Genomic DNA, 26,621 nt, shown 5'->3' on the forward strand with positions numbered 1-26,621 from the left:
GGGGAAATTGAATGAATTGTCACCAACTAAAGACTTTGAGGAGAAAATCTTGTTTCTACATGAGACCAAGGTATTAAAAGTGCTATAATAATTCAAGGGTTTGAGAAAGAAGAGACAAAATTAGAATCATTTAAAAAATGAATGAACCTCCTATTACATTGTTGTGATTATCCTGCTATTACAACTCTATGGGAATCTAAAATAGTCAGAATAACTTGATTTTGTGATTTTGTTGTCATCACATATGCAAAATCCAATGTTTGGTTGGTAAAACTGTGATGATAGTGTTCAATATAACAAGTGAGGCAAAAGTGATGTCAAGAGAGGAAACAAGAGCACAATGAGGAGAACAATGCCAAGAAGAATGGCATAACAAGTCCACTCTCTAGAGCTCTTTTGATACTCTCTAGCTTCATGAAGTTGCTCTGTTCCTCTTCTGACAAAAGAACTTGCATGTGCCACATTACTCTCGATGTTATTTAGTTGCTGACCTTGAGACTCTACAAGAGCTGCCATGTCTAAAAACACCTGATGCAACTCCATCAAGTTCTTCTCTATCTCCTTCACAGAATCATGTCTCTCTTGAATCTCCGATATAGTGTCCATTATCTGACCCCTACCCTGTTCTTGAATCGCCCTTTGAAGAAAACTCTCACTTTCGCCGCTTGATATCAAGTTCTCAATTGTATCTTCATCGGCCTTTTCTCCTGTTATGGTGAAGTACCTTCGTTCTACAGTTTCCTTGTACTCGTTTTGCATTCTTGCTCTCAACCCTTGAAAATCGTCCATCATGTCCTTCAATTTCTTCCCTAAGCCACTAACCACTGAGGTTCTGGTTCGATCTGTTGAGGAACCAGGACCACATCCTGGGAGGTTTCTATTGGCTGCATTTGAACGTTCCAAAGCTTCAAGCTTGCCCTTTATGAGTTTAACGCGTTTGAGAACCTGTTGAACATCTTGATCCATTTTGGCTCGAAGATCTTTCATGGTTTTAGCGTTATGGACAATCTTGCTCTCTTCATTCGACTCTTGCAATTTTCTATACAATTGCTCAACTGATCTCATGTCTTCCTTCACATTCTCCACCTCGTCAAAGAACTTATCCAGGTTCACATTTTCCTTTCCAGCCTCCACGTCATTCATTTGAGACTGATTATTCATTTCACTGTATTGTCTAAAGGAGCTTGAAAATAGGTCATTCATCTTGAACAACAACAATGGCTACCAACACTTGTTTTTTCTATTTATTTTTTCTTTTCTGTTACTTGATTTCTTGTGTTATTAGAAAATCAAGTAACAGAAAGATCAAAAGGGCACAAGTGATTTGATCAAACACAATAATTTGTGTTTGTTCCCTTTTGAATTGATTGTGTCCCTTTGAATATCCTCCTATAGATTATGATCAGTTTTACAAACAGGGAGGAAATACAAAAGTGACAAAGGGTAAAGAGAACCGATTGTCCCCAACAAAAATGTTTGGGACAAAGGTTCTTTTTTTTCTACTCGAGATGAAAGTATTAGAGGTGCATGGTTAATATGAAACCAGGACCAACCAAATTAACTTCATGCTAATAATAGAAAGGAAGTTTACAAGTTCAATTTACCAAAGTTAATTACTTGTATATTAACAAGTGGCAATGCGGTTTTTTCTGATAATATTTTATTTTCTCCTTTCAACTCACCCATTTTGGTATTTTGTTTTGTGGAGTATTCTTTTGTTGAAATTTATTTTTTTCTCCGAACTTGAATACATGTTCTCATTAAAAAAATAAAAGTAAACAATATATAAGATGTAGAAAACTATCTCTGTCAAAGGGGAAGCGGCATCAATATTTTCCTTTTACAAAAAATGTCACTTTAGTCTACGTAAAAAACTGAGAAAACCACGAATGGTTATATATTTAAATTGTTGTCTAAGCATATTCAACTTCTTCCTCAATGACATCGCAAAGCGAATGTAAAACACCGTAAAGGCTTAAACCAATATCAAATACAAAATAATTGTATGTTGATCATCTACTATTAAAAAAATAATTATAGATCGATGTTAACTTTATAGTTAAGAACTACAATGTTAAATTTAATCATATTCAGACAATGTTAACTTTATAGTTAAGGACTACAACCTAAATTGCTATCACGTTTTAACTAGTGTAAATACATTTTAATTAAAATATGAAATCTAAAGCAAAGTCGTAGGTTAAGAAAAAAAAAATAGATTAAAAACTCCAGCGATTTGAAAAGGGTACAGGACAAAAACAGTGGACGAGTGCAATTTCCTTAAAAAAGAAAACATTCTGAGCTATCTTTAGTTGAATACACAGCAAAGTGGTTGCTTGCTGAAAACTAGGAAATATTGTGCTCCCAAATTCGGATCAAGAGAAACAGCGCAGATACTAGAAAGCATAAACATATTACAGGCTAAGAATAAATTGGGAGAATAAATTGGGAGAACAAATTAGGCATAGTTACATTTCCAACGTTGTTGAAATCAGGTGGCACGGTGAGCTCTCGAAAGAAACTAAACAGCTTCAACCTACTACCCCAATTCAGCTGCATTTCATAGTTTTCCATTTCCTACACAAACCACTAAGATGCCCACTTATATTACCAGAATATATTGGTTTCTCACCATTTTTTCCTACCCCTCTTTATGTACAAACATGAAAAAGCAAGAAGCCGAAGTGGATAAAATGTACAGCAAAATCTTTCCCCACTTCAATATAGCTTTGCAAGAACTTATCAATATGGCCAGAGCCAATATGATTTTCACACATTCATAGACAAAGATTGGGCATGTTCCTTATCAGTACTATGACTACTACTGCCATGGGTAACACCATTGCTAAGTTTATCTTCCCTCATTGCATCTCCTACCAGCTGTGACTGACTGCCACCAGAATCTCCAGTACCAGAGTTCACAGTCTGCTGCTTCAGATACCTCTCAGTAGCATCATGGAGCAACTTCATCATGCCACCAGAATCTGAACCAGGGGACAATTCTTCTTCTCGCTCTGGCTGGATGTTGAGGTCAATTTGGCCTTTGAACGGTGAAGCAGATGATTTTATTCTGTTAGGATCATCATCAGAACCATCATTACCCTCTTTGTTCTGGTTCGGGCTACTATCGCCTGTGTTACTACAGGGTAATGAATCTTCGTCAAGCAAAATTTCAGACGAAGGTAGTGGTTGAGAATGTTGTTGCTGTTGCTTTTTACGAGTTGTCTCTGCTTCTTTTTCTGATTGTTTCTTCTCACGTCGTAACATAAGGGTACGGAAACGTCGCTTCACTGTTAAGCATACATTACACGTACATGTCTGCTTATGCTTGGGGCCCTTTCCACTGGGAGGTTGAATGCAAACAATGCAAGAACAGCCAGGTCTATGGCGTGGGTGCTTAGTTGTGGCCTGGGCTGATGCTGGGAGTGCTTCACCCTCTCCCAGGATAGCTAAATTTGCGAGGGTGTCAAGTCCCTCCAAAGCTTCAGCATTATCAGGATCCTGTTTGGCGGCCTTCATTTTCTTGGGAACAGCTGCCAAACAAATGCATTTCAGCAACATAGTTTTCATACCCCAAAATTACAGTTCCTTCTATAAAAGATTATATCATACGTGACAAGGATCTGAAACATTTGCTCAAGAGAAGCGATCAAACAATTCAAACCTGAATTACAAGGAGGTAGCAAATTCTCAAGTTGCTCTGCTGTCAGCTCTTGGGCAGCTGAACAAGAAGATCTAGCAGCACAGAGAATTTAGTAAATAAAAAATAGTGCTCTAATATATCGGATACGTGGTGATAAAGGTTTATAAAGTTCGGGTAAATGATTTAGAGGAACAGCCTTGTTAGATTGATAATTAACGTTGTATCTTGGCAGGATACATATGGCAGTGTCAATTTTTCAACCCCTTTCTCACTTATATTTTCTCTCTCCAGCCAACCATGTCCTATGCCAAAGGATGCTAGGTGATGTATAATAGATTAAAATAGATAAGTACATAACCAACCTAATTTGTTTGGAGGATAGGATGGAAAGGGAGAGAATGAAAAAGGAAAGAAAGAAAAAGAGAGGTAAGAAATGAGTGGTTTACATTAGAATAAATAAAGAGAAATGAGCAGAAAGTATTTTATTATAATAAAATTTTGTGATTTTTTATTCTTTATATTATTATTATTTTACTCACTTATCATATTTCAGAAATTGAAAAAAAAAAAATTAACCGCGTACTCTATATCACCCCCCATAATCGATTATCGGGTAGATTTTAACGTGACATATAATAAAAAATACAATATAATTATGTTATTTCAACTTCCAACTTATTTCATTTCACCTTTGTATGAAAAAATTTCCCTTTTCCCTATGATTTCCCTTCTTTTGCATCTCAGAAATTCAGGGTGCAAAGACGAAAAGAGAAAGTGAGGTGTACCCCGTGTGAACGATGCTAATCAAAGCATTTTCACTTGATATCAGAATAAACATTGAGAAAGGATGTACATGTTAGCCAGATGTCTCTAAGGTTCAGAAAGACACCCTCTTAAAGATCACATATCACTTTCGGCTATAATATGAAATACATTCGTATTCACTCAGGAAGACTTATAAATTTCATCTGCGTATTTACAGCTCAGAAAAAAATGCAAATGATAACATAGTAGACCAAAAATGCCAATGAGAATTAAGACAATGGATCACTCTCGTTACCTTTCTGGATCCCATGAATTATCAGCACACGTCCATTTTGATGGAAGAAGCGCACTTGCTGGTAATTTGCGCCACTTGAGACAATCTTCGCATTGAGCCCACTGGATCTTTTCACTGGGACAAATATAGACCATTGCTTGGAATTAGTTACGTGGTTAAATAAAGTAAAAATATCACCCAGTCTAAATGGAAATTAAAGGGTGTTTCTTGGGAACTTAATGACAAGACATGCAAAACAATAAAATATATACAAATCGTCCCCCCTCATTTTTGAGCATTATATCAAGAGAAAATGAAAGGTGAGGATGAGGCTCTTGGAGTAACTTGATCCATCCTCTCTCTCCCTCTCTATATATAAAGGACATATCAACTGCTACGCAAATATTTAAAAGAAAAGCCAAGGCATAAAGAAGGTGACCAAATCTAATTAAGGATAAGTGATTTACCCCACATTATCACTGGTAAAAATTGTTGGCTTCCCAAGCACTGGAGCTTCCTGTAAAATTATTTTCAGCATAAAGGATTCCACAATACATAATAATTTCCAGAACTCCTTCAATCAAATAAAGAACCAAGAAAGATGACCATAAGGTAGACACTAAAATTCCAACCCAACATTGGATGCACAACTCTAGAGACAGTGACGTCAGCTTTTAAGCTTGAGATGTGTTTAGTTCAAGGGTGGATGATGAGGAAGAAAAAAGATATCAGAATTTGAAGATTTAGCATACGCATTCCCCAACCCCACTATGACCAGTTGAAAATCATTAGTCTCCCCTTTTCCATTTCTTTTCAGCTAGCGACTATTGAACTTCAGTATTTCTAATCCCAAATCTTATAATAAATTGAATTGACTATATTTCAAATAAGATTACATAATGGATTAACTATATTGCCTGCAGATGGACACGTCAGAACTATCATTTGGTTAGTTTATGCGACTATTTTGAAAATGAAAATGTATTATCGTTTTTTATTGAAGTATAAAAAGATCGAATGGGAGGACCTAAATCATTACACCCCAAAAAGTATAAAAACATCAGCAATCCATAACAGTTCCCGATATGAAGCGAGAATAATGGTACCTCGTATTCCTCAAATTCAAAACCTTCAATCACAACGATGCTCGGAACGTGGCTGGGAGGGGGCCGGAGCAGACCTTGAGCTTCTTGCCATGTAATCTTCAGCTCTATTAAATCCTCATTTTCAATTCTTAGACGTTTACTCTTTGAGCCCAACATGCCGCTTTTTCTTTTTCTAGATATTAATGATTTGCTCCCCAGTGCTTCTTTTGCTATGTATCCTGACTTGTCAACTTTAGACCATGAATTGGGATCAGCCAATTCAACCTAAATGACAGGTGAAAAATGCAACCATGAGAATAATGTAAATGGAAAATGTTGGCAATTACAATGCAGTTAGTTGTTTAATACTAACTTCACCATGTGCAGAAAATCCATTTCCAGACTTATTGGTTTCATTGTCCTGCAAAAAGAAATATATGCACACAACAGATGTAGATTGTAAATATACAAGTTCAAATTGTAAATACATAGAGGATTGGATATAAATACAAAATATGCAAACAAAAAATAACATTACTAGTTCAATTAATAAATTGTCCTTTATAAGAAAATATCCCTGACTATGCTGACTCCAGGCCAGACAATCAGACAATATACAAAATTGAAGTACAATTATAGAGTAGAGCATTATAGAACCTTCGGATTGTATTCAAAAGATCTTAATAAAGGAAAGTGCAGAATTTGTACATGTCTCTCAACTAATGTAGCATGTATAATTATCCATACAACCATTACAGTTAACGACAGACTTAGTAGACAAAACACATAACCACATCTCAGAAAATTATACATTGCGGCTGTTAAAACAATTACCTGGTCGGATGGCACAGCACTCGAAGCCTTTCTAAATCCCATAACCAACCTTCCCTCTGGCTCCAACCGGCTAAATGTTACTGAGGAAAACAACTCGGGTCAGCCATAAAACTAGAACTCAATTAGATGGATGTACAACACACTAAGAAATGCAAGGAAAAAAAACGACATAAGCATTAAAGACAGATGGATCCAATACGGATTATACGAGGCAAGATGTTGAAGCATAATAATATAGAAGTCCTGAATGCAAGCGTAAGAAATATAGCCAGCTTCACCAGGCAAATTTATCACGTAATAAACTTTAATAAACCCAAAATCCTTTGAATTGAATAAAAAAGCATCAAGTTGAATTGTAAAAGAATTCTATAGTAGACCGGGATGTTGGAGATATTTAAGAACATCTTTAGATTGTCTTGGAATATCTTTCTTTCTTTCTTGATTATATCTTTACTTAGGGCCTGCTTTTGTACCCTTTTTTTCCAAAGAAAATGTTTTTTTCAATTGCAAGATATGTTCTCAAAAAAATGATGCAAGTTTTTTTGTGGAAATAACCGTTCTACTACTTTTTATCAAATTTTACAATTTCTGCTTATGAAAAATAGCTCTATAAATGTCGTCTTATAAATCACTATTTTTTTCTAGCTTAAATAAAGTAAACTTTTGATTAGGTAGTTAGCCATACAGATGACAGTGGGTCAGGATGAGCAAAGAGTAAAGAGATACCTGTTAAAACTTATCCACAGGTTTTTTTATATTCACAGATATCCATTAATATTTTCACAAATTTAAAGAAAATACAAAATAAAAACTAATTGACAAAATTCTTTGCTAAGATTTAGACTCCCAATCGTGGCACATTTCTCTATGAATTTAGTTTAATTATTCTGTCAATTTTTCTAAAAATACTGTTTAAAGCTCCGCAGATTTACATTCTTTTTCTCCCATAAACAATGCACAAGATCTGTAACATTTTTTAAAAGAATAAAATAATTCAAACTATTTAAAAAATTCTCTCTCTAAAATATAAATTCAAATAAGACAACAGCACATCAAGGCATAAGTTCTCAGTAAGCCAAATATATCAATAAAAACGCATTTAAACAAATCCAAGTTGGTGGGTAGGATATCTACAAGTATCAGCAGTAAGATATCCATCTCCTTCAAATTGCCTGCGGTTACATGACCTAACTATTAGTACATGACTACTAGGTTAAGGTATTTAGCAAATTACATTTCAATAATCTATTCCATACTATTATTTGTCATCTTTGTCTCTTCTTTTTCTTTCTTAACACTTAACCCATAATTCCTAACAATGGGCAAGAAGAGGTTCGTGCAAATACAATTCATGAGACTAAAGTTTCACTTAAAAGGAAATGAACATAAAGAAAATTATATATATATATATATATATATATATATATATATTCCATTACGCAAATCACCTTCATGACAATGTCTTACCAGTGTCACCAGCCTGTAACTGCATGGACTGTATGCATGGAGTGACACCCTCTAAAACATACATTCTGCTGTTATTGTTCGGCCAGAAGCGAAATTGAAATATCCATTCCTTTCCCTTTGCATCAAGGATTTTAAGCGGCAATCCTTCAGGCTGAGAAATTGGTGGGAAGTAGGTCTGTCTCATGGAACAGATATAATGTTATATAACCTTTGATAGAATATTCATGAAAAAAAAAATATAGATGACAATGCCAATAAGAAACAATTACTATTGCAAATACAAAGAAGCAATTTCACAACTTCAGTAAAATCCAAAATAATACAGACGATTAACTAATCTCCAGTTAATTGAAACTATAACTGACCAACATCGAGTACTTAGAAATTGCATACCATTATACTATTTATCATGGAGACATTTGAATTAGAACATTTAACAATATACAGATTTAATATGCTTCTGAAAAAGCCTAGTCTTGATATTCATAAAATTAAAAAGGGCAGCTTGGAAGCTAAGAAAAAACAAGGTAAACCTGAATCCTTTTCATCATTCAAATCCCAAAAACCTTTCTAGAGTCCTCAAAATGACAGGTAAGTCCCCTAGCCTGACATTTCGAGGACTACACAATCCTTTTGACAGAATTGAAATAACTATTGGTGATTCAGTGACCTTTCTTCCTGCTCCATCCACTTAATCATACTCTTCATTCATACTGTTCTTGATCACAACTATGAACCTCACGCTTCTAGTTTACTATATGCATTCCAGAGAAATATAAGCAAAGATTATTACAACTAACAGTCAAAACAAATATGCAAGCATTCCAAAGGACAAACATTCAATTGTCAATTATCATAACTTCTAAACTATAAATTCAGTTTACTGCGAACATAAAGCATCTATGGAACATAAACCAAAAATACTATCCCATGAAGAATCTCAAGACCAACCTCAGCACACTTTTTGGGTAGGACTAAACGCCCAATTCGTCCAGCATCACTTGCACTCAAGGTTTTTTGAAACAAGGGAGTAATTACAGAATTTGAACTGTGATGGAGTTAAGATATTGTAGCTTCCAGTATGGCATTAGAAATAACTGGAAATCAAAGTGCATTAAAATAGATATTACCAAAACAAACAACACAATTATGTGATTTGAAGGATACTCTATGGATATTTGTTGTAGTTCAAGATCAGTACACCTGGGCCAGTACCGTGGCAGCAACTGGTTTCTTCCTCGGGCATCTGCTCGAGGCCGCCCATTGCGAACCTGAGCCTCACCTGATGAGTCAGGTGCTAAATGCATAGTGCCGTTAAATTGCTTTCCTGGAGGTGGTGGAGTTTGTTGAGGGTGACTTCCAGTTACCCCAAGCTGACCATTTCTTTCATTTTGGCATGAATTAGGCACCGGCAAACCAAATGGTTGAGGCGATGACTCTTCCTTCAGAGAAGAAGGCTGCTGACACATATTTAAACATGAACTTGCTTTGTCCTCGTTCCTCATTCCTGAAATATAATGAAGAATCAGGTTATACATTATACTTCAAGTTATTAAGAGACCATTCCACCTTCTAAACCAGATAACAGAAAAGCAGGAAAGTTCAGAGACTATCAAAGCTTGCATTACCATTCATAAGCTTCATCTCCCGTGGGCAAATGGTAACATTCCAATGAACCGGTAATCCAGTATAATCCTCGCTTTTCTTTTCCAAGGCTGATGCAGGTAACCTTTCGTTGCAATACATTTTGTCAAAGCTATTGGATAATTCAGCTAAAGAAGGCACATCTGGGATCAGGTCAGATGAAGAAGCAGAATTGAACAGACTGGGCGCTTGCTTCCAGGGTACAGGACCTGATCCAGCCAACTGATTCCAACCTTTAGTAGATAGATCTCTAAGTCTATCAGTTAAACGATTTTGAAGGGAAAAAGATTGTGGCCACGGCAGGTTAGAAGGCTGAGAAACAGATAACAGAATAGAGTTACTATGCCAAAACTGTTTCATTCAATGATCCAAACAGGACATAAAAATAAGATATTGTCTAAGCATCATGTTTCAGCAATCAATTCAGCTCGATTGCTCACCATGGAGTTTAAGATTTAAAGGAATAAGCCATAGTAACAAGAGGGAATTAGCAACTAAGAGAGAGGACATGTGTAAACCCACCCTGAGTAGAAAAATAAAGGGAAACCCTTACTGCTGGTTCCATATGCATAAAGTTAGATATCCCAAATTTAAAAATAAAAAATAAAACAAAAACAAAAACAAAACAAACGAAGAGAGGTAACGAAAAAAGACGTGGAAAGAGAGAGAAAATGGTAAGACAACGGACAAATTAATACAGGATTGTCAAAAAATGTCTCAACAATATATAGCAGGCATGTCTGGCCATAATTTCATAGGAAGAGCAGCAAAAGAAATTGAAGTAATTATCTAAAACTGGCATTCCATATAATTGATTCCAGCGACTTTTTTTTGTGATTATAAATGCCAAATTAAAATAAAAATTCCAGCTTCAACATTTTTCAATTTCGTCACACTTCTTGATGAACTGGTCCTTTTCAGATTTACTTTGAAACAACATATATTATTTCAACCAAGAATCTTCACCTTATTTGTCCATTGACAATGAAATGACAACTTCAATAGTTCGTTTTGCCAGAAATGGAAAAACAAAGAGGGCATGCATAAAACCCACAGGACACTCATACATGCTATACAAAGACTAAAAGTCAAGCCCAAACAGGAGAGGGAGATCAATAAAGAAACTTACCATAATAATATTTTTGCGGGCACACGCATAACATTCAATTCCTCCGGGATCTAGCAACATGAAGGAATGACTTGAAACAATACATCCACAATGAATTCTCTGCAAAGAATGATTAATCATCGGTTAAAACCACATAATTCAAACTTAGTTTCAGGAATCAGTGTAAACCCTTTGCCTCAAACATAGTAACAGGAACACCATAGAGCATTCAAGCAACAGTAATCATCAATTAAGACTACATGATCCAAACTCAGCTTTGGAAACCTATGCAACATCGTTTGCATTGAACATACTAACAGTAACAGTGACATTAATAAAGCAATTCAAACAACCATAAAAAAGATTTGGCTCACCTTTCTACAAGTCTCACAACTCCTCCAACCAGAAGCATTTGAGTGGAAAATTTCACAGAACCTCCCTTCTTCAAAAGCAGAGCTAAGTATCACAGAACAACCAAATTTTACAAAAGAATAGCACATTTGCATCATGCAAGAGAACAATATCAAAACATATGATAAGTAACAGGCAGGATTATTTACATATAGCCAACTAAATTCTTGAACAAGACATTTCTTACTGAGTACAAAAGACAAATTAAAGTTATAATATTTGCTCTTTCTACCATAAAGAAAGAGTGAAAACGAATGTTAATGCAATCAGAAAGGTCAACGTCCGCTATTGAACCTATTAAAACCTCTTATGGCAGAAAAAACAAAATTCTTTTAACCAGATAACACATTGGATGTATATCACCCATGTAATTTGTACACAAACCAAGCACAGTAATAAAAATGCAAATAATTTAGAGAATCACATTAACTAAAGATAATTTGGGATGAACAGTGCAGAATCTGATTGAAGATAATCCTTACAGAATAAGTTAATCACGTTAACTACAGATACAAAACTGCTTTTAGATGAATATAGAAAACAATATATCAGAGCCACCCTAATAAAAGGAGAAAAAAAATGTTAAACTCAAACTAAGCATTTGAAAAGTACACAAAAATAAAAAAGAGAAATATTCATGTAAAGAATAATGACTTCAAAAACCATCACTAGAAAAAAAAAACAAAGAACAACCTCGATCACTGAACATCTACTGAAGCAACAGAAAAGACAGACATGATTCATTAGTAAGAAGATCTACAACTATCGAAGAAAAATTAAAATTATCCATTTAATATTAAACTTTAGTTCAACGAGACCAATCCTAATATCTCTCACTCAATGTAATCCCGGATTCCTACAGCGAGAACTACTTTTTTTAACTAAATGTTGCCCAAAAACACAAATAGGCAATAGTTTATTTCTTGAAGTTCCCTCCCTCTCATTAGAAGAGACAATTTCTCCATGCTAAAATGTAGATCTTAAGTAATAGCACTTAACTTACAGAAAATAGCACATCGCATAGTGCTTTGAAAAATATAACATAAATTTAAATACTTTTGGTATATTTAATATAATTCAAAATGACAATAACGAGTAAACAAACTACTGATGTATACTTAAAACTAACTCTCAATGAAAAAAGTATTCATACAACTCCAGAATAATCAAATTCTAAATGACTAACTATAAAACCTAATATTAAACATTTTAAATAATATAATTACCATTCATCGAAAAAAGTATGAGTATCAAAGTATCAACTTTAAAGGAGTTCAACGTCTTGGCATAGACCTTCATTGACTACAACAACCCACAATTTTCCTGCTAGGTACAATTGGTCACATGGAGCAATCATTACTATCGAGCTCTACCAAAAAACAAATTTAAGTAAAACAATTTAAAGCAAGTCACTTCTTAAAAGTTTCTATTCTCAAGATTTCTTAGGTCCTCCACCGGCCCTTTTAATCAGAACACCTCTCATTTGATCCACTGTCTCGTCGGAGACTCTACTGATCTCCTTATCAATGGACCAAGTCACCAAGCCACGTTTCCATTATCATCTTCTCAACAAGTGCATATGGTCAACATAGAAAGAAAATACACCAGAACTAAGAAACTTCTCACAGTACACAGTAGTACACTTATAGGCTAGCACGAAGACCAGTTGCATGTGCCATATCTCAGTATCAATAACTACGTCAACAATGCCCACACTAAACAAATACACTGAGCACAGGAGCTCATACAAAATTTCTGTTCTAGATGAAACATCGACAAGAAACAACTACGAATCCATAATTACATAACTTTAAAAGCACCAATCCCGTCGCTATGCCTAACTTAGTTCCAAACTTGAAACACAACAGAATTAGAAAAGCACCAATTACATCTCCGACAGCAATAACTGTATGAAGTAGTGGAATCAAAGAGGTACGTTGAACCCATACCACCGAATCCCCAAAGACAAAGAGAGAGACATCTATCATTTACTTCAAAATCGTCGTAAGTCTATCTCTTCCGTTTAGAAAAAAATAGACTAATTCACATCACAAACCTAATTACCTAATACCCTCCAAAAAATAATTTCCTTTTTTTAAAACAACATAATAAAGCAGTAAACTTTATCCAAATTTGCAGGAGGAATGCCCAAACCTAGAAACCTCAGCTAACTAATAATAATCCCAATCTCTTGAACTACTGCCACGTGTAACTTGCTCCAAAATCCAAATTCAAAAAATTAAACAGAAACACAGAAATAAAAAGTTTTTAATTTTTTTTAAATATACGAAACAAGAAATACCGATTTTTGTTTCGTAAAAAAATTCAAATAAAACACTGTGTGAGTCAACAAAATAGTGAAGCGGTAAAATTACTAACCCGCATCGATCGCAGAGCTCGGCTAGTTCTCCGCTACGGAGCCTCCACCCTTTCTTAGGTCTTTCAGGCTTCAATTCTTTGCAGTCGGAATTGAAGCACAGTTTGGAGGAGGAAGAAGAAGCCGAAGCCATAGCGGCTCTGAACCCCAACGAATCCACAACCGCAACGGTTTGCGCGGCCTGATCTGCAATCAGCGAGAGAAGGAGAGGAAGGAGAGAGAAAAAGAAGAGGGTTTTAGAGAGAGAAAGCAGAGGAGAAGGCGTGAGTACTAGTGAGTGTTTTTTAAGTGAGAGAAAGTGTGAAAACGGGGTTTTTAAAAAAAGTAGTAGTTGTTGTACCCCTACTGTTCATTCGGCGTCGTCGTTTCTCTCTCCCTCCCTTTCACAACTTTTCCTTCTCTCCTCCTCTCTCCCTCTTCCACGGACAAAATGGGAAATTTTCGTACTTACACTCTCTCTTATAAATTATACTTTTTAAAAAATTCAAACTGAATCATAGATAAAATTTTAATCAACAATTAGTATATTTATAAATGTTTTTGTTATCATATTATTTCATTCCTCTGCCACGAGTCTCTCCTTGATGTGGGTTAGCCTTTGTCCGTTTTCACATTAAAGAAGAAAACAACCGATGAGGGTCTCATTTAATAAAATAATAATAAACTGAGAGTTATTTAAACGTTACGTAATAATAATATACTGTTTCAAAAGGCACCATATACTTTATGTTATAATAATATTTATGATTTATATTTACATAACATAATTGTCTTGGTGATTCCAAAAGTGGAAGCACACATTGCAATTGTCGATAACAAAGAACCTGGTTGAACTATAAACTATAATGAGTAAAATTGGAATGTGAGGGTGTAAAAATTGGTGATGGGTTTGTTATTGTGTATAGATAAAGAAAAGAGTGAAACATAGACGGGGCAAACACGACAAGGGCAGATCGGTAATTATAGGGGGTTTGACTGGTGCCGGACGCGTTGGAATCGAAGTTAAGGAATGAGGATAATGCAAGCACGTGAAAGGAATGGAAGGGGCGAGTGGAGTCAAGCTCCCACGCGCTGCGACTGGGGATTCTTAAGTTACAATATCCAATTATCTTGCATGGCCCGCTACCTCACGCTACGCAATCACGTAATTCGCAACTCCCAACACCTATTTCCACTTCTATCTTGTTCAGGGCACGCGCTTTTTCGTTTTTTAAGTTTCACGTTATATCTCGATGAACTTTATGCGCCTTTTTCAACTTCAGAAACTGTCTTCTTTTTTCTGTAATCGGTTTAATGTAACGTCGTCTTTGGAGAGTTTTCTTTAAGGGTTTTTACATTATAAATTAAAAATTAAAAAATATATAAATAAAGAATTATTCTAAAACTATATGCCCCATTAATTAGGTTCGGTGATTTAAATTTAATTTATTAAATTTAAAATAAAACGAGAGTCTCTTTCTCAATAGGATATAGTCATTATTCATCATTTTGGGAGCCATAAATGTGTGTCCATTACGAGATGTGTAATCAGTTGAAAGATAATAAAACTTAAATATACGAAGACCAAGAATTCAAAATAAAGTAACACACTTCACTCCAAGGACACGTGACATTTAGATATAACATCGAGACTAATGAATAATTTGCCTTGGATAATATTAAAGAATAAAAACATTATATTCTAAATTAAAAAAAAATAGCTCTTCAAGAGAAGCTTGAAAATGAATTAGGTATAGGTTTATAGAGATATTTATGAATGAGAATTCATGTATGAAACCAAACTTCCCAATTATGCAAATTAGTACTTAGCATATTTTTTTTCGGAAATAAAATGCATAAGTTTTTGGTATTTAAAAATTGTGCACGTTAAGATTAAGACAACCCGTGTTCCATGGAAGAAGAGGTAGTTTGGGAGCAATGTTCCAACCAAATGCATGCATTGAAGTTGAAAATGACAAGGCCAACAACCAATTTGACAGGGGTTGGAAAATTCCATAGTCATCCTTAATTATCGGTGGAGATGAAGAAGGACAAGAAACAGTTTTGATTTTTTTTTTTTTGGTGTGATCATATGATAAACACTATAGTGTGAGAGACAAACACACGTTGTTGCACAAAAGGGATTAACAAACCAATCTCGACCACATCTACGATTTATGTGCCAACAACGTTGTTTTTCTCGTTGCTTGTTTCTTCCCAAAACCAACACGTTTGCATAGTACTCCCGCTCGGGGATTATTGCAACCATTCAATCCATAGATTAATTCTAGGTTCATTCAGATTTTTTTCCAACCATACCAGCTTCAAAAATTAAAGGCTTTGTAACTAAAGGATGCGTGTGGTGTTTTTTTTTTTTTTTTCTGTGCTAGGTTGATGAGAAAAACAAAGTGCGAGACCAATCCAAAATTTGTTCTCTAAACCGATTGATAAGCATTGATTAATTGTCACTTATTAATCGCTAATTACATTTGTTTGTAACTTTTTTTTTTAAGAGAATATAAACATTTTTTTTATATATGCTAGTTTAATGTGTTTACTGCTTATTTTTAGAAAATGCGTTTTTTTATTTATTTCGTAATAGTCTTACAGCTATTGTTTCAAATGTAAAACTAAGTAAGGGTTATTAAGATTTATGATTCTCATACGATAAAACATAATAACATAATAGAGCACTAACATTGATTTATAAGAGAGATCATGTCAATATGCGTTCTTCAATTTATAATTTTGTGTGTTCTTCAATCATCGTTTTCCATCTATCTCTTTACTTTTCTTCCTTCACTCACATGTTCTTGATGAGTTAATGTGAAAAGAAAGAGACAGAATCTCAATCCTTTTTTTGTAAACCAACCTCTATCAGGTTGGTTTTTATTTTATCTTTATTTTATTTTATTATCACTTTCCATAATAATAACGAATAAGTCTTTAAATTTATTTTATTAAATCACAATTGAACCCATCGTAATATTACAAATGAGTCACTAATAAAATTATTTCTTCAATATTTCAAATGAGTCACTAATAAAATTAAAATTCTGTATAAAATAATGATCTATAAATATTACTCTAACGTAACATGGCGTCTTAATCTATAACATGGGTTACAAATATCTCTTGTTTATTTTTTAAAATAAATAGTTTGAACCTTAATTTGTAATATACATGAGAAAGATCTTGTGTATCCAACTTCTCAACCCATGACTTGACTTGACGTACGTATCAAATATATTATGTCCAAATTAAATATATTATTAGGCTTATAATACAATGTTTCATTCAGGTGTGTTCTACAATGACAAATTAATCTACAGTATATTACAGAGTAATTTTTATGTACTTAAATGCTTTAATTGGAAATAATTTTGGGAAAATGAAAACGCATAAATGAGAGTGAGAAAATGCATAGAAAGCTTAAAATTAGCTTATCTAAATTTTGAAGAAAAAAAAAATCACCTAAGTAAAAATGAAATATCATAATTACTTTTTTTTTTCTTTTTGAAATGGACTACAAAGTTACCCCTTCACTCAAATAGAATAAGTTATCGTCGATTGAAATCGAGTGTCTGTCAGATCATGGGAATCGATTTTCGCTTTTCTCTTCCCAAAGAATAAGTTATCATTAATACAATCAATTCCACATTCTGAATGTTCATAATCACACATGAAAAAACGTGAATATAACTAAATACCTATGTCAATAAATAAAATCAACCAAAAATATGAAGATATCGATTTTTTATATATCTACATAATTGACAACCAATTATTTATATAAAGAATCAGTTATCTCATTCTTTATATATATATATATATATATATATATATATAATTGACAATTATATATAATTATAAATAACTTATCTATATTATATATAATATAGATAATATAAAATAATAACTAAAATTAATAATATATAAATTAAATATTAATGGAACTATAAGAAATAATAATATTAATAATAAAATTTAAGAACTAAATACTATAATAATATAAATACCTTTGTATTTAAGTAACAAAAAATAATAACAGTAATTTTAATATAAGGATGATTTAGTTATTTTATAATTTTGTTTATTAAAATAGATTTCTATTATTCATGTTAACCAAATTATTCAAAAACTTTTACAATATTTATTTATTTTTATTATGTATATATTAATTTAAACAATTCACCTTTCATCTTTCTTTTTTTCTATAAATTTATTGAGTTTTACTTCTCTAACTTCATAATCTAATCCAAACACAAGTTAAGAGTTATATTTTAACGGATCAATTCTTTAAACATGAAAGAAAAACATGGTTAGTTAATTTTGAGATTTTAATATAGGATATAAAACATATTTGTCTGATATCGTCAACTATGATATTACTAATGAGTTTTTAAGGAAGGATTACCGTAAAAACGCAAGACCAACGTCAAACTTTAAATGGTTAACATCACCTTCAATCCATAATTTGAAGATACTCAATATTTATGAGTTTTTTTTACATTATATAATACCTATACATAATTACGTCTTAGACTCGTACTTAATTTTTAATATTATATTATTAAATAAAGTAATTAAGTAGATTTTCATTTTCTTAAGAATGCTTAAGTATAATTTTTCATAAGGATGTTACCAAGTAGTATATATGCTAGGTAACTAAAGACAAAACAAGACAAACAACAATAATTAAGCATTAAACCCTTATCCTTTGGTTTATGACTTGGGAGGATTAGAGTTGCCGACTAATCTTATTAGAACTATGCTACTTTATATTCTGTCTTCATCTTCTTTAGGTATCATTCTTCTATATTAGTGGTTGCGTAAAAATATGATTTTTTTATCATTAGCTTTTGTAATGTTATGTGATTAGTTCACAACTCTACGTGGACAAATTAATTTTCACTGAATTTATATATGGATGCTATTTGACTTTGATAGCAACCTTTATAATGACATGTTTGATGTCATAGATTTTATAATAGTGTTATCTTATTTGCAATGATACTCTCAACTAGTAACATCAAATAGGACAAGAAAAACTTTAGGTTCAATTTTTACATATGAATACTCAATAGCCCATGATTAAGGCATGCCACATATGTCCAACCTAGTAATGTTATAGCTTTTGAAAGGTGTCAACCAGTGTTTTAAATTATTGGATAATAAAATGATGGACTTAGATATAACAAAAAAATTAAGTACCCGAGAATATTAAAAATGTGCTAATCCTTTTAAGCAATTTCTTAAAAGTATATGTTAGGAAACATAAAGTGTTAACTAAGATGCAGTGTTGATTTTGGATATTTCAAGGAATTTGAGATTAAATTTTTTTTTTAAAGGTTAAAATACATTTTTTTATAGTATTTTAGTTTGTTTATACCATTTGACACATGTTTGTTTCAATGTTAACTAACAAACACGTTGGAAACGTTAAATAAATTTGAAAATTTTTGGTTTAAATGAATAAATTCACGCATTCTAAAGATAAGTAACTAAATTGGTTAAAGGTTTCCAAGATTCACTAATTCCAGTTTTTACTAAAAGTTGAAGGAGAAAATATATTTTTAATTAATATAAAATATCAACTTAATTGACTATTGAGCATGACTATTCTTCTGTGAATTTCTGATAGTAATTATATTAATATTTGGTGACAATTAATATGTAAAATGTAAAATATTTCTATGGCAAGGTCACAAGTTTATGACATTAGTATGGTAAAATCTCAATATTAAAGGATATGTCGCAAAATTCATTATAGTTAATGTAAATAAGGAATGTTTTTTCTACTGATAGCCAAATGATGAATCCTATTATATTCTTATATTAAAATATAAATTACGAAATAATTTAAAAGTAATACGGTACAATGAAATTTATGAGATAAAATAATTTTTACAATTAAAATATCATGTCTTAAATTCTTTTTGTATAATGCTTTTTTGAGTTGAATGATTACTATAGAACAATATTTAATGAAATGGTTTTAAAACTGCAACAGCATCAACTTTAAAATATATATAAATTATCTTTCACTCTAACCAGTAAAGATTCATACCTTTTGGACATATGAGAAAACCGGTTGAATACTGTTTCACCAATAAACCTCAGACAAGTTTGTTGATTGGTATTATAAACAATTCAATTTATAATTTTTTGAAGAGCAGTGACGGTTTTTTCAAGGTGGTTAAAACTTTGGTTGATTCATTAATGACAAAGAACTTCAACTTTCTATAATCCCTTCAACCATAAATTCTCATGCATTCCAAACTCCACGCTTCACATCTTTTTAATCCAAACGTTAAATCTGTTACCAGAGAATATATTTTATTAAACATTTTTTTACCAATTTTATTTTTATTAATATAAATATTTAATCATTTTATTTAAATTTTATAACCCTTTTAAAGTTAAATTAATAAGTTACAATAAAATTTCATTTATTCTTATTAGTATCAATTATTTTATCACATTACTCTTTAAATTTCAGAATTACTTTTTAAAATTTAATTAGTTATTTATGATAAATTTATAAAAACTATTTATTTTATATATTATTTATTTTCATAATTATAATAAAAAAGATATTACTTTTATTATATATATATATATATATATATAAATATAAATTTACAATTGGTTGATTTTTAAATACACATTTTATTTTCAATTTTTAAATTAAAATAATAATTTATCAATTTTATCCTTTGAGTAGTATTTATTTTTATTTGACTACTTTTTACAATGTATATAGTTTTTGAATTAAAATATTATCTATAATAAAAAAAATATCTGTAAAATAAATACAAATTATCTAAAAAATAAAAAATTTCTATAATAAAATAAAAAATTTATTTATATTTACCTTTGTAAAAATAATAATTTTATTACTTATTATTATTATTATTATTATATATATATATATATATATAATTTCACTAGTTATAATAAAAAAATTAATACTTAAACGCTGGAGTTTCATTCATTTGTATTGCGGAGATTATCTAACAACTACAGTACATTAACATAATACCATCCCTATTTTGCAGAACAATGACAAATATTTGGATGTCCAACTAAGAGTTAATTAGATTCTCAATTATTAAACATGTTTGTGGAGAAATTTACTACAAACAAAGGTAATCAGCAAACTCTAATTATAGGGAAAAAGATTAGAAACAATATATAAATTTTATTTAATAATTTATCTTTTCAAAATTAAAATTAAAAAAAAAAACATAAATTTATCTTTTCAAAATTAAAATTCTCAAAAAGAAAAATACAAAGTTGGATTATAAAATTTGTATCAACCGATCCTCATAATTAGCAATTATTTTTTTTACATGAATGACACATTTTTTAAAGTTTTATCATTGTAATTTATTAAAAACATATTTTACACACCTTTAAGTAAAAGAACTAAAAAAATAATGAGGAGAATTTTATATTGTAATTTTTTCATAACCTATAAAATTTTATTTTATAATTATGAATGAAATAGTAAGACTCATACTCACCTCTATTGTTATCCCTATTATTAAAAAGTCTCTTCTCAGTGATTGAGGGGTGTTAAAGCTCAGGTCTGGGGTTCGATCCTCCCTGGGAACAACCTCATGCTAGTTGGTGCTAGAGGTGATGGGTTGGGGTGTATTGGGCTGCGGACCTAACACAACCGGTTTGAGGGTGGCAAGTGGGATGCCTGGTAAGCCCAAGAGGATCCGGGGGTGTTACAAAAAAGTGCACTTTTTTGTAACATCCCTGGCTACCCTTCCTCGGGCCCCAGAGGCTGTCAGTTTACTACAGCCCAATGCACCCCAACCCATCACCCTTCTCTGTCCATTACTTGACCTTTAACACCTCTGGCTCACCAGCAGATGCTACCAGTGGGACGCATAACTATGCTTGAGTAGATTCACGAGCATTGACAATCCCGTGTTTGCATTTTATAAAACCCTAGTTTACTAATTTCTTTATTTTAACCAATGGTTGGTTATTGGTATATTAATATATAAGAAATATAAATTTTTGCAATAAGACATAACACGTCAAATTTCACTGTAAAACGTTATTTAGTAATGGTATACTCTAATTTATGTGGTGCTGTACAAGATAAACAACCAATGGAAGGTTCTCTTTGTACATACATGTGTGTGTAACTGTAAAACAAATTTCACGGAAAGCAATGGGCTGAGAAAAATAATTAAACCAAAGTTGGTATGTGAAAACTCATCTCACAGTATTACTAGTCTAGTAAGTTTGAAAAAATCCATGACAAGACAAAAAAAGTATTATATAGGAGTAAAGAGTGTTGCTAAACCTTGATCCACTGCTATCTGTAATTTATCATAGACCATCAAAGTCTTCTCCTCAGATTTGTAAGTTCCTTTCCCTCTTGCCAGAACCTCACCATCTACATCTATGATCCCTTCTTTCTCTTTGTCTTTGGTGCGTGGGCCAGGTAGCAAGCTGAAAGCTTTCACCTGCATAATGTTGTGAAGATATAAACTTTAATAAGTTCCTTTACGCAAATAAACCAAAGAATGGCCATTTCAAAAGCTCAAAGTAACAGCTACAAAAAACATTGTGGTTAAACATTGATGATCACACCTTTAGGTATGTGACGTACGGAGATTTTACATGCCCTCCTGTATTCAACTCAGACATCATTGATAGTAATGGTAGCGTTGGGCAATTCTTGATCATGATCAAGTCCAAATAACCATCAGAGAACTGCATTTACAAGATCACAACAACAAAAGCTCAAGCCCGGAAGTATTAATGCTTATCATACATATGTATCTGTATGTGAACTTGTATATAACACAATGTTTCACGTGGCAGAAACTTATGAAAGTGAAAATTTAGACCATTAACAATATTCAGCAAAATTTTCTTAGATGTAAAAAATCCAGGCAGTAATTAAAGACTTGAGATATGTACACTCTATTGTGTTAATTTTAATCTTCAATTTCCATGCATTGTTGCTAGTGAATCTTTAAAATCCAGAAAAGTAAGATGCAAATGATCACTTCTTATTGTGAAGCTACCATAGGGGTGTTTATGCTATCAAATTGATACATAACTGGTCCTAGGTAATGGTGTCATCACTGTCATATAAAGTTGGAAACATTTCCCAGTTAAATGTTCATGAATAGAAGTGTGAGAATCAAGACGACATGCTTGAATCGTAGCCACTCAAAACTAACCTTTGCATCAGGTGCTGCCATTGTGTCTTCCGCACCCCAAGGCACATTGTGAAGCCAGACAGAAATAAAGGGTCCATTTATAACTCTCCAGTTCAAATTTTCCAGGTTTATTTCAGGTCCTAGATAACAAGGCCTTTGTCTATTAGCTTCTTCTGCTTCACTTTGATCACTGTTGCTTCCTTTGCTAGTAGTAGGTTTTCCAGGGTAGATTGTGGGCTCCCCAAAAGCTTCATACCCAGGTGCAGGCACAAAAGAAACACATCCAATGTATTGCCTCAACTTCAAGAGTCGACAGAGGCCCTGAATCAGGAAAGCAGTGAGTAAAGAAAACCATAATGAACAAATTCAATCACTTATCTGTCAAACGAATCCCAGTGCAAGTTTTACGAGGAAATTCAAAATAGCTTCTAGCATGTCATAGAATTAGACACTTCTTTAAGAAAAAATACATTTATGATTCTAAACAAATTGAGAATAGCTTATGCTATTTTTTTAATCTCTAAAAATTATCGCTAGAGTCTCTTACTAATCAGTTTTTTTCTAATCTGTAACAAACTGGCCCATATTCTATTCTAGTGCTAGAAATGAAGTATCAGAAGACATTCTACATTGCACAAATAACTTCATATTGTAAAATACGAGAAACTAAAGCACATGGCCAGCAATTTAATGCTTATTTTTCTTTTATCCATGTTCCTTCCGTCAAACCAAGTGAGTAGAAGATAATTGCGATCATTATCCATATAAAAGAGACACATATAAGTGAAAGAAAAACATCATAAATAAACATGTGGAAATTAGAAAATGGATTACTGACATAGAAATCAAGTCGAGCGCTTCCCATCCACCTGTACTTTTCAGACTCTATGTCAATGTCTGCTACCAGACCTGAAATAGAATAGTACCTCCAGTTTTATAATATGTTAAGTGAATTGCATGGTTGGAATCATATGCAGACTCAAGTCGGGTGGTCATAAATCAAGAAAAGAAAGATACAAACAGTTAGCCTAGATGTTTTAGCACATCTGGAACCACTTCACTGAATGGTCCATGACACAGAGAGAGTAATTACCCCATGCAAGCATCAATATACTGAAAAATCTGATTTCTCCTTGTATGATGGTAGCCACATCAAGTGGTCGTTTATTGCCTGTTGGTATTCAATAAACAGTTTAAACTTATAATAGCACAGAAAAAATGGACATGACATGTTTGAATGACATGGATGGATCAAAACCTCGTATAATGGCATGAACGGCATTAGCTACTTCACAAGGATCGCCCACCGAATCAAGAAGTGATTTTGCCATGCCATTTCCCGTACCTTCAACGCATGGAAGAACTTTTTAGCTTGGTAAAACAAAACTGTGTAGTTACCCATAAACTTATTGTGTACAGATAACAAAAGATAAACCTTGTATACAAAACAAAACCCAATTAGTAACCCCACCGCTCACTTTAAAGCAATAAAGTCTAATTAGATAAAACCTATTCAACAAAGTAATGATGATGATAAACCTGCAGGAACTACTCCAAGGGGGATCTTTATTGCCGTTTCCCAATCCTCTCTTTGAAGAAGTCCATTTACAACCTACTAAAATGTGCAAAGTCTGTTAGATTAAGAAAAAAAATTAAAAACAAAGACATCAAAATGAACCAGGGGAAAAGCATTCTAGAATGCACAGGTTTTGATAAAACATAGAAATGAACCATGTTGCGATTTGAATTCCCACAGATGTCATAACATGCACTCGAATCTTCTGGGCTTCATTGGAATACCACAACCAAATCCCCGAAGACCATTAAGTTTCTCAGGAAAGAACAGAATCAAGGTATTGACTATATGTTTTTCAATTAGTCCACGAACATGAGCACGTAAACCATCACAGCATTAGCATATCTTGAAACGATAACTCAAAATGGTTTACAAGCAGCAGATACTAATATTGTTTAATTCATACATTAAGAGCATCTTTCAATTAATCTTTCTTTTCTAACAATGTTTGGATAGATCAACTACTATCATGCAAATAACAATAGTTAGTGTTATGGTTTAAGGAGAAGAGGGGTTTTGAATATTAATCAGTTAGTTAAAGGGATTAAGTAAATATGGATAAGGGAGGTACCACAGTACGATTCAGGGAATAGGTTGTCATCTATAAATTGAGCATTAGCCCTTTGTGAAGGGAAAACCCGCGGAAGGGTGATCCTTGAAGGAGAGGTTTCTTTCATATTCCTTTTTCTTTTCGTCCGGTTTCTCTCTAATTCCTAATTTGTGGTTCGTATAGTTGGACGAAACACATAATTAACTGCTGCTCAATATTTATGCATTGTAAACATGAAGCGTACAGAAAAATGTGCTCCGAATGCTATTACGATAATAATTTTTGCATTAATAATCGTGGACATGATGATGACGAATGATAATAGCACACTGCAACCAGGATACTAGCAATGAAACTAACCTCTACCAAAATTCCATCTCCACTAACACAAACAATCCCATCGTATTTGGTAATATCTAGCGAACGAGTAACATTCTTTGCATGGAGCTGATGCTTGGTTTCTGAGGAAAATCATATCATATCATATAAATATACAAATACAAATACATTTGAAAGGGAAATAGAAACAACAACGAAACATGGTCAAAGAATTAGAGCACCTTGGACTGTGATCTCGATTTGAGCATCTTCAAAAAGAGGTTTCACTTGTTCATCGAAAATCTTTGTAGCGGATTTCTTCCCACCAAATGGATTAACAAAAACAAACAACCTCTTAGGGCGACCTACATTATGACATAATTCAGTACACGTTTGCATTTCCATTTGGAGAAGTGAGAACTAAAAAGTAGTCTTACAAATTTGTTTTCCCTTTTTGGCACTAAAATTCACAATTGTACATCGAAATTTAGAGAAGAACTTTTTAAACCTTTATCGATACACTTACAGACTTCAAAACACATGCAACACACGCAGTACCAACAACCTTAACCGTACCGAGAGAAAGGTGAAATTTAATTTACCGAGAGAATCAACGAATTCACTAAGCTTTTGGCACCAGAGCCTGTGCGATTCCTCGGAGGAGGGCATAAAGACGACGTCGTTTCGAGCGAGTTTTGTTGGAGCCCCGGTGCTGCAGCATCCGTCTCGGGTCTCGACAAGGCTCTTGATCTTGATGTAGGGTCCACTGGTGACGAAGCTGAGGACGTCCTTCTCAACGGACAAACAACGTTGGATTCCCTCCGACCACCACAGACGGCCGTCGGCGAGCAGAGCAAGCGGCGTCACGGTGCCGTTGACGGTGACACGGTCCGACATTAAGGGACGCTGCAGGGGATCCATAGCCGGTTCAAGTCTGGGATGGCCCACCCTGTAGCCCGGTTCGATGATGATAATTAAAACCAAAAACCGGGTTTTGGCGTTTGCGAAGAGAGAGATATGCTATAAGCAAACTATTACAAGTATTACAGCGTGGATAGTGGTTACTTAACTGCAACCCTTGTTCTACGCCAACCACTCTGTGAAACCACGTCACAAAACATCATAATTCATTTCTCGCCTTATAATCTTTTTTTTTTCAACTATCTACTATATATTCATTACAATCAAAAAATATATAAAAAATTAGAAATATAAATTAAAATAAAATACAATATATTTAATTTTAAATTATTTAATTTTAAAAAATGACTAACCAGCTCTTCGTTGGAAGGCAGGAAAGAACTATCTTTGAACGTAGGAAAAAAAGTTGTTAAGGTAACTCATTTAAAAGATAAAAATATTATTTTATATAAAAATTGGTTTAATTTAATTA

General features: G+C 33.0%; 3 protein-coding genes across 4 annotated transcripts; all 3 read right to left on the reverse strand.

The window, feature by feature from the left end:
* Positions 1 to 46: 46 nt before the first annotated feature.
* LOC114187712 (syntaxin-125-like) lies at positions 47 to 1,509 on the reverse strand. The gene has a single exon (XM_028076035.1). It carries the CDS (start codon positions 1,201 to 1,203, stop codon positions 289 to 291), a length of 915 nt encoding a protein of 304 aa, XP_027931836.1. The 5' UTR covers positions 1,204 to 1,509; the 3' UTR covers positions 47 to 288.
* An 868-nt stretch (positions 1,510 to 2,377) lies between these two features.
* Positions 2,378 to 14,075, reverse strand: LOC114189011 (B3 domain-containing protein Os07g0563300-like). 2 transcript variants are annotated; one of them, XM_028077709.1, is made up of 15 exons: positions 13,949 to 14,075; positions 13,611 to 13,794; positions 11,195 to 11,276; positions 10,842 to 10,940; positions 9,697 to 10,024; positions 9,236 to 9,575; positions 9,020 to 9,116; positions 8,069 to 8,243; positions 6,602 to 6,681; positions 6,141 to 6,188; positions 5,789 to 6,052; positions 5,150 to 5,199; positions 4,704 to 4,817; positions 3,665 to 3,735; positions 2,378 to 3,533 (listed from the first exon to the last, which is right to left on the reverse strand). In XM_028077709.1, the coding sequence occupies exons 1-15, from the start codon at positions 13,959 to 13,961 to the stop codon at positions 2,770 to 2,772; spliced, it is 2,709 nt and encodes a 902-aa protein (XP_027933510.1). In that variant the 5' UTR covers positions 13,962 to 14,075; the 3' UTR covers positions 2,378 to 2,769. The 2 variants fall into 2 exon arrangements, with proteins under 2 accessions (XP_027933510.1, XP_027933511.1); XM_028077710.1 differs by lacking the exons at positions 13,611 to 13,794; positions 13,949 to 14,075 and adding an exon at positions 12,458 to 12,543.
* A 7,735-nt stretch (positions 14,076 to 21,810) lies between these two features.
* Positions 21,811 to 26,275, reverse strand: LOC114186773 (sphingosine kinase 1-like). Its single transcript, XM_028074783.1, has 10 exons — positions 25,831 to 26,275; positions 25,471 to 25,593; positions 25,271 to 25,371; positions 24,324 to 24,396; positions 24,043 to 24,129; positions 23,878 to 23,955; positions 23,623 to 23,693; positions 22,806 to 23,105; positions 22,207 to 22,329; positions 21,811 to 22,079 (listed from the first exon to the last, which is right to left on the reverse strand). The coding sequence occupies exons 1-10, from the start codon at positions 26,147 to 26,149 to the stop codon at positions 21,888 to 21,890; spliced, it is 1,467 nt and encodes a 488-aa protein (XP_027930584.1). The 5' UTR covers positions 26,150 to 26,275; the 3' UTR covers positions 21,811 to 21,887.
* Positions 26,276 to 26,621: the final 346 nt, after the last annotated feature.

The sequence above is a fragment of the Vigna unguiculata genome, chromosome 6 (genome assembly GCF_004118075.2).
Source record: "Vigna unguiculata cultivar IT97K-499-35 chromosome 6, ASM411807v1, whole genome shotgun sequence".
NCBI classification, from domain to species: Eukaryota; Viridiplantae; Streptophyta; class Magnoliopsida; order Fabales; family Fabaceae; genus Vigna; species Vigna unguiculata.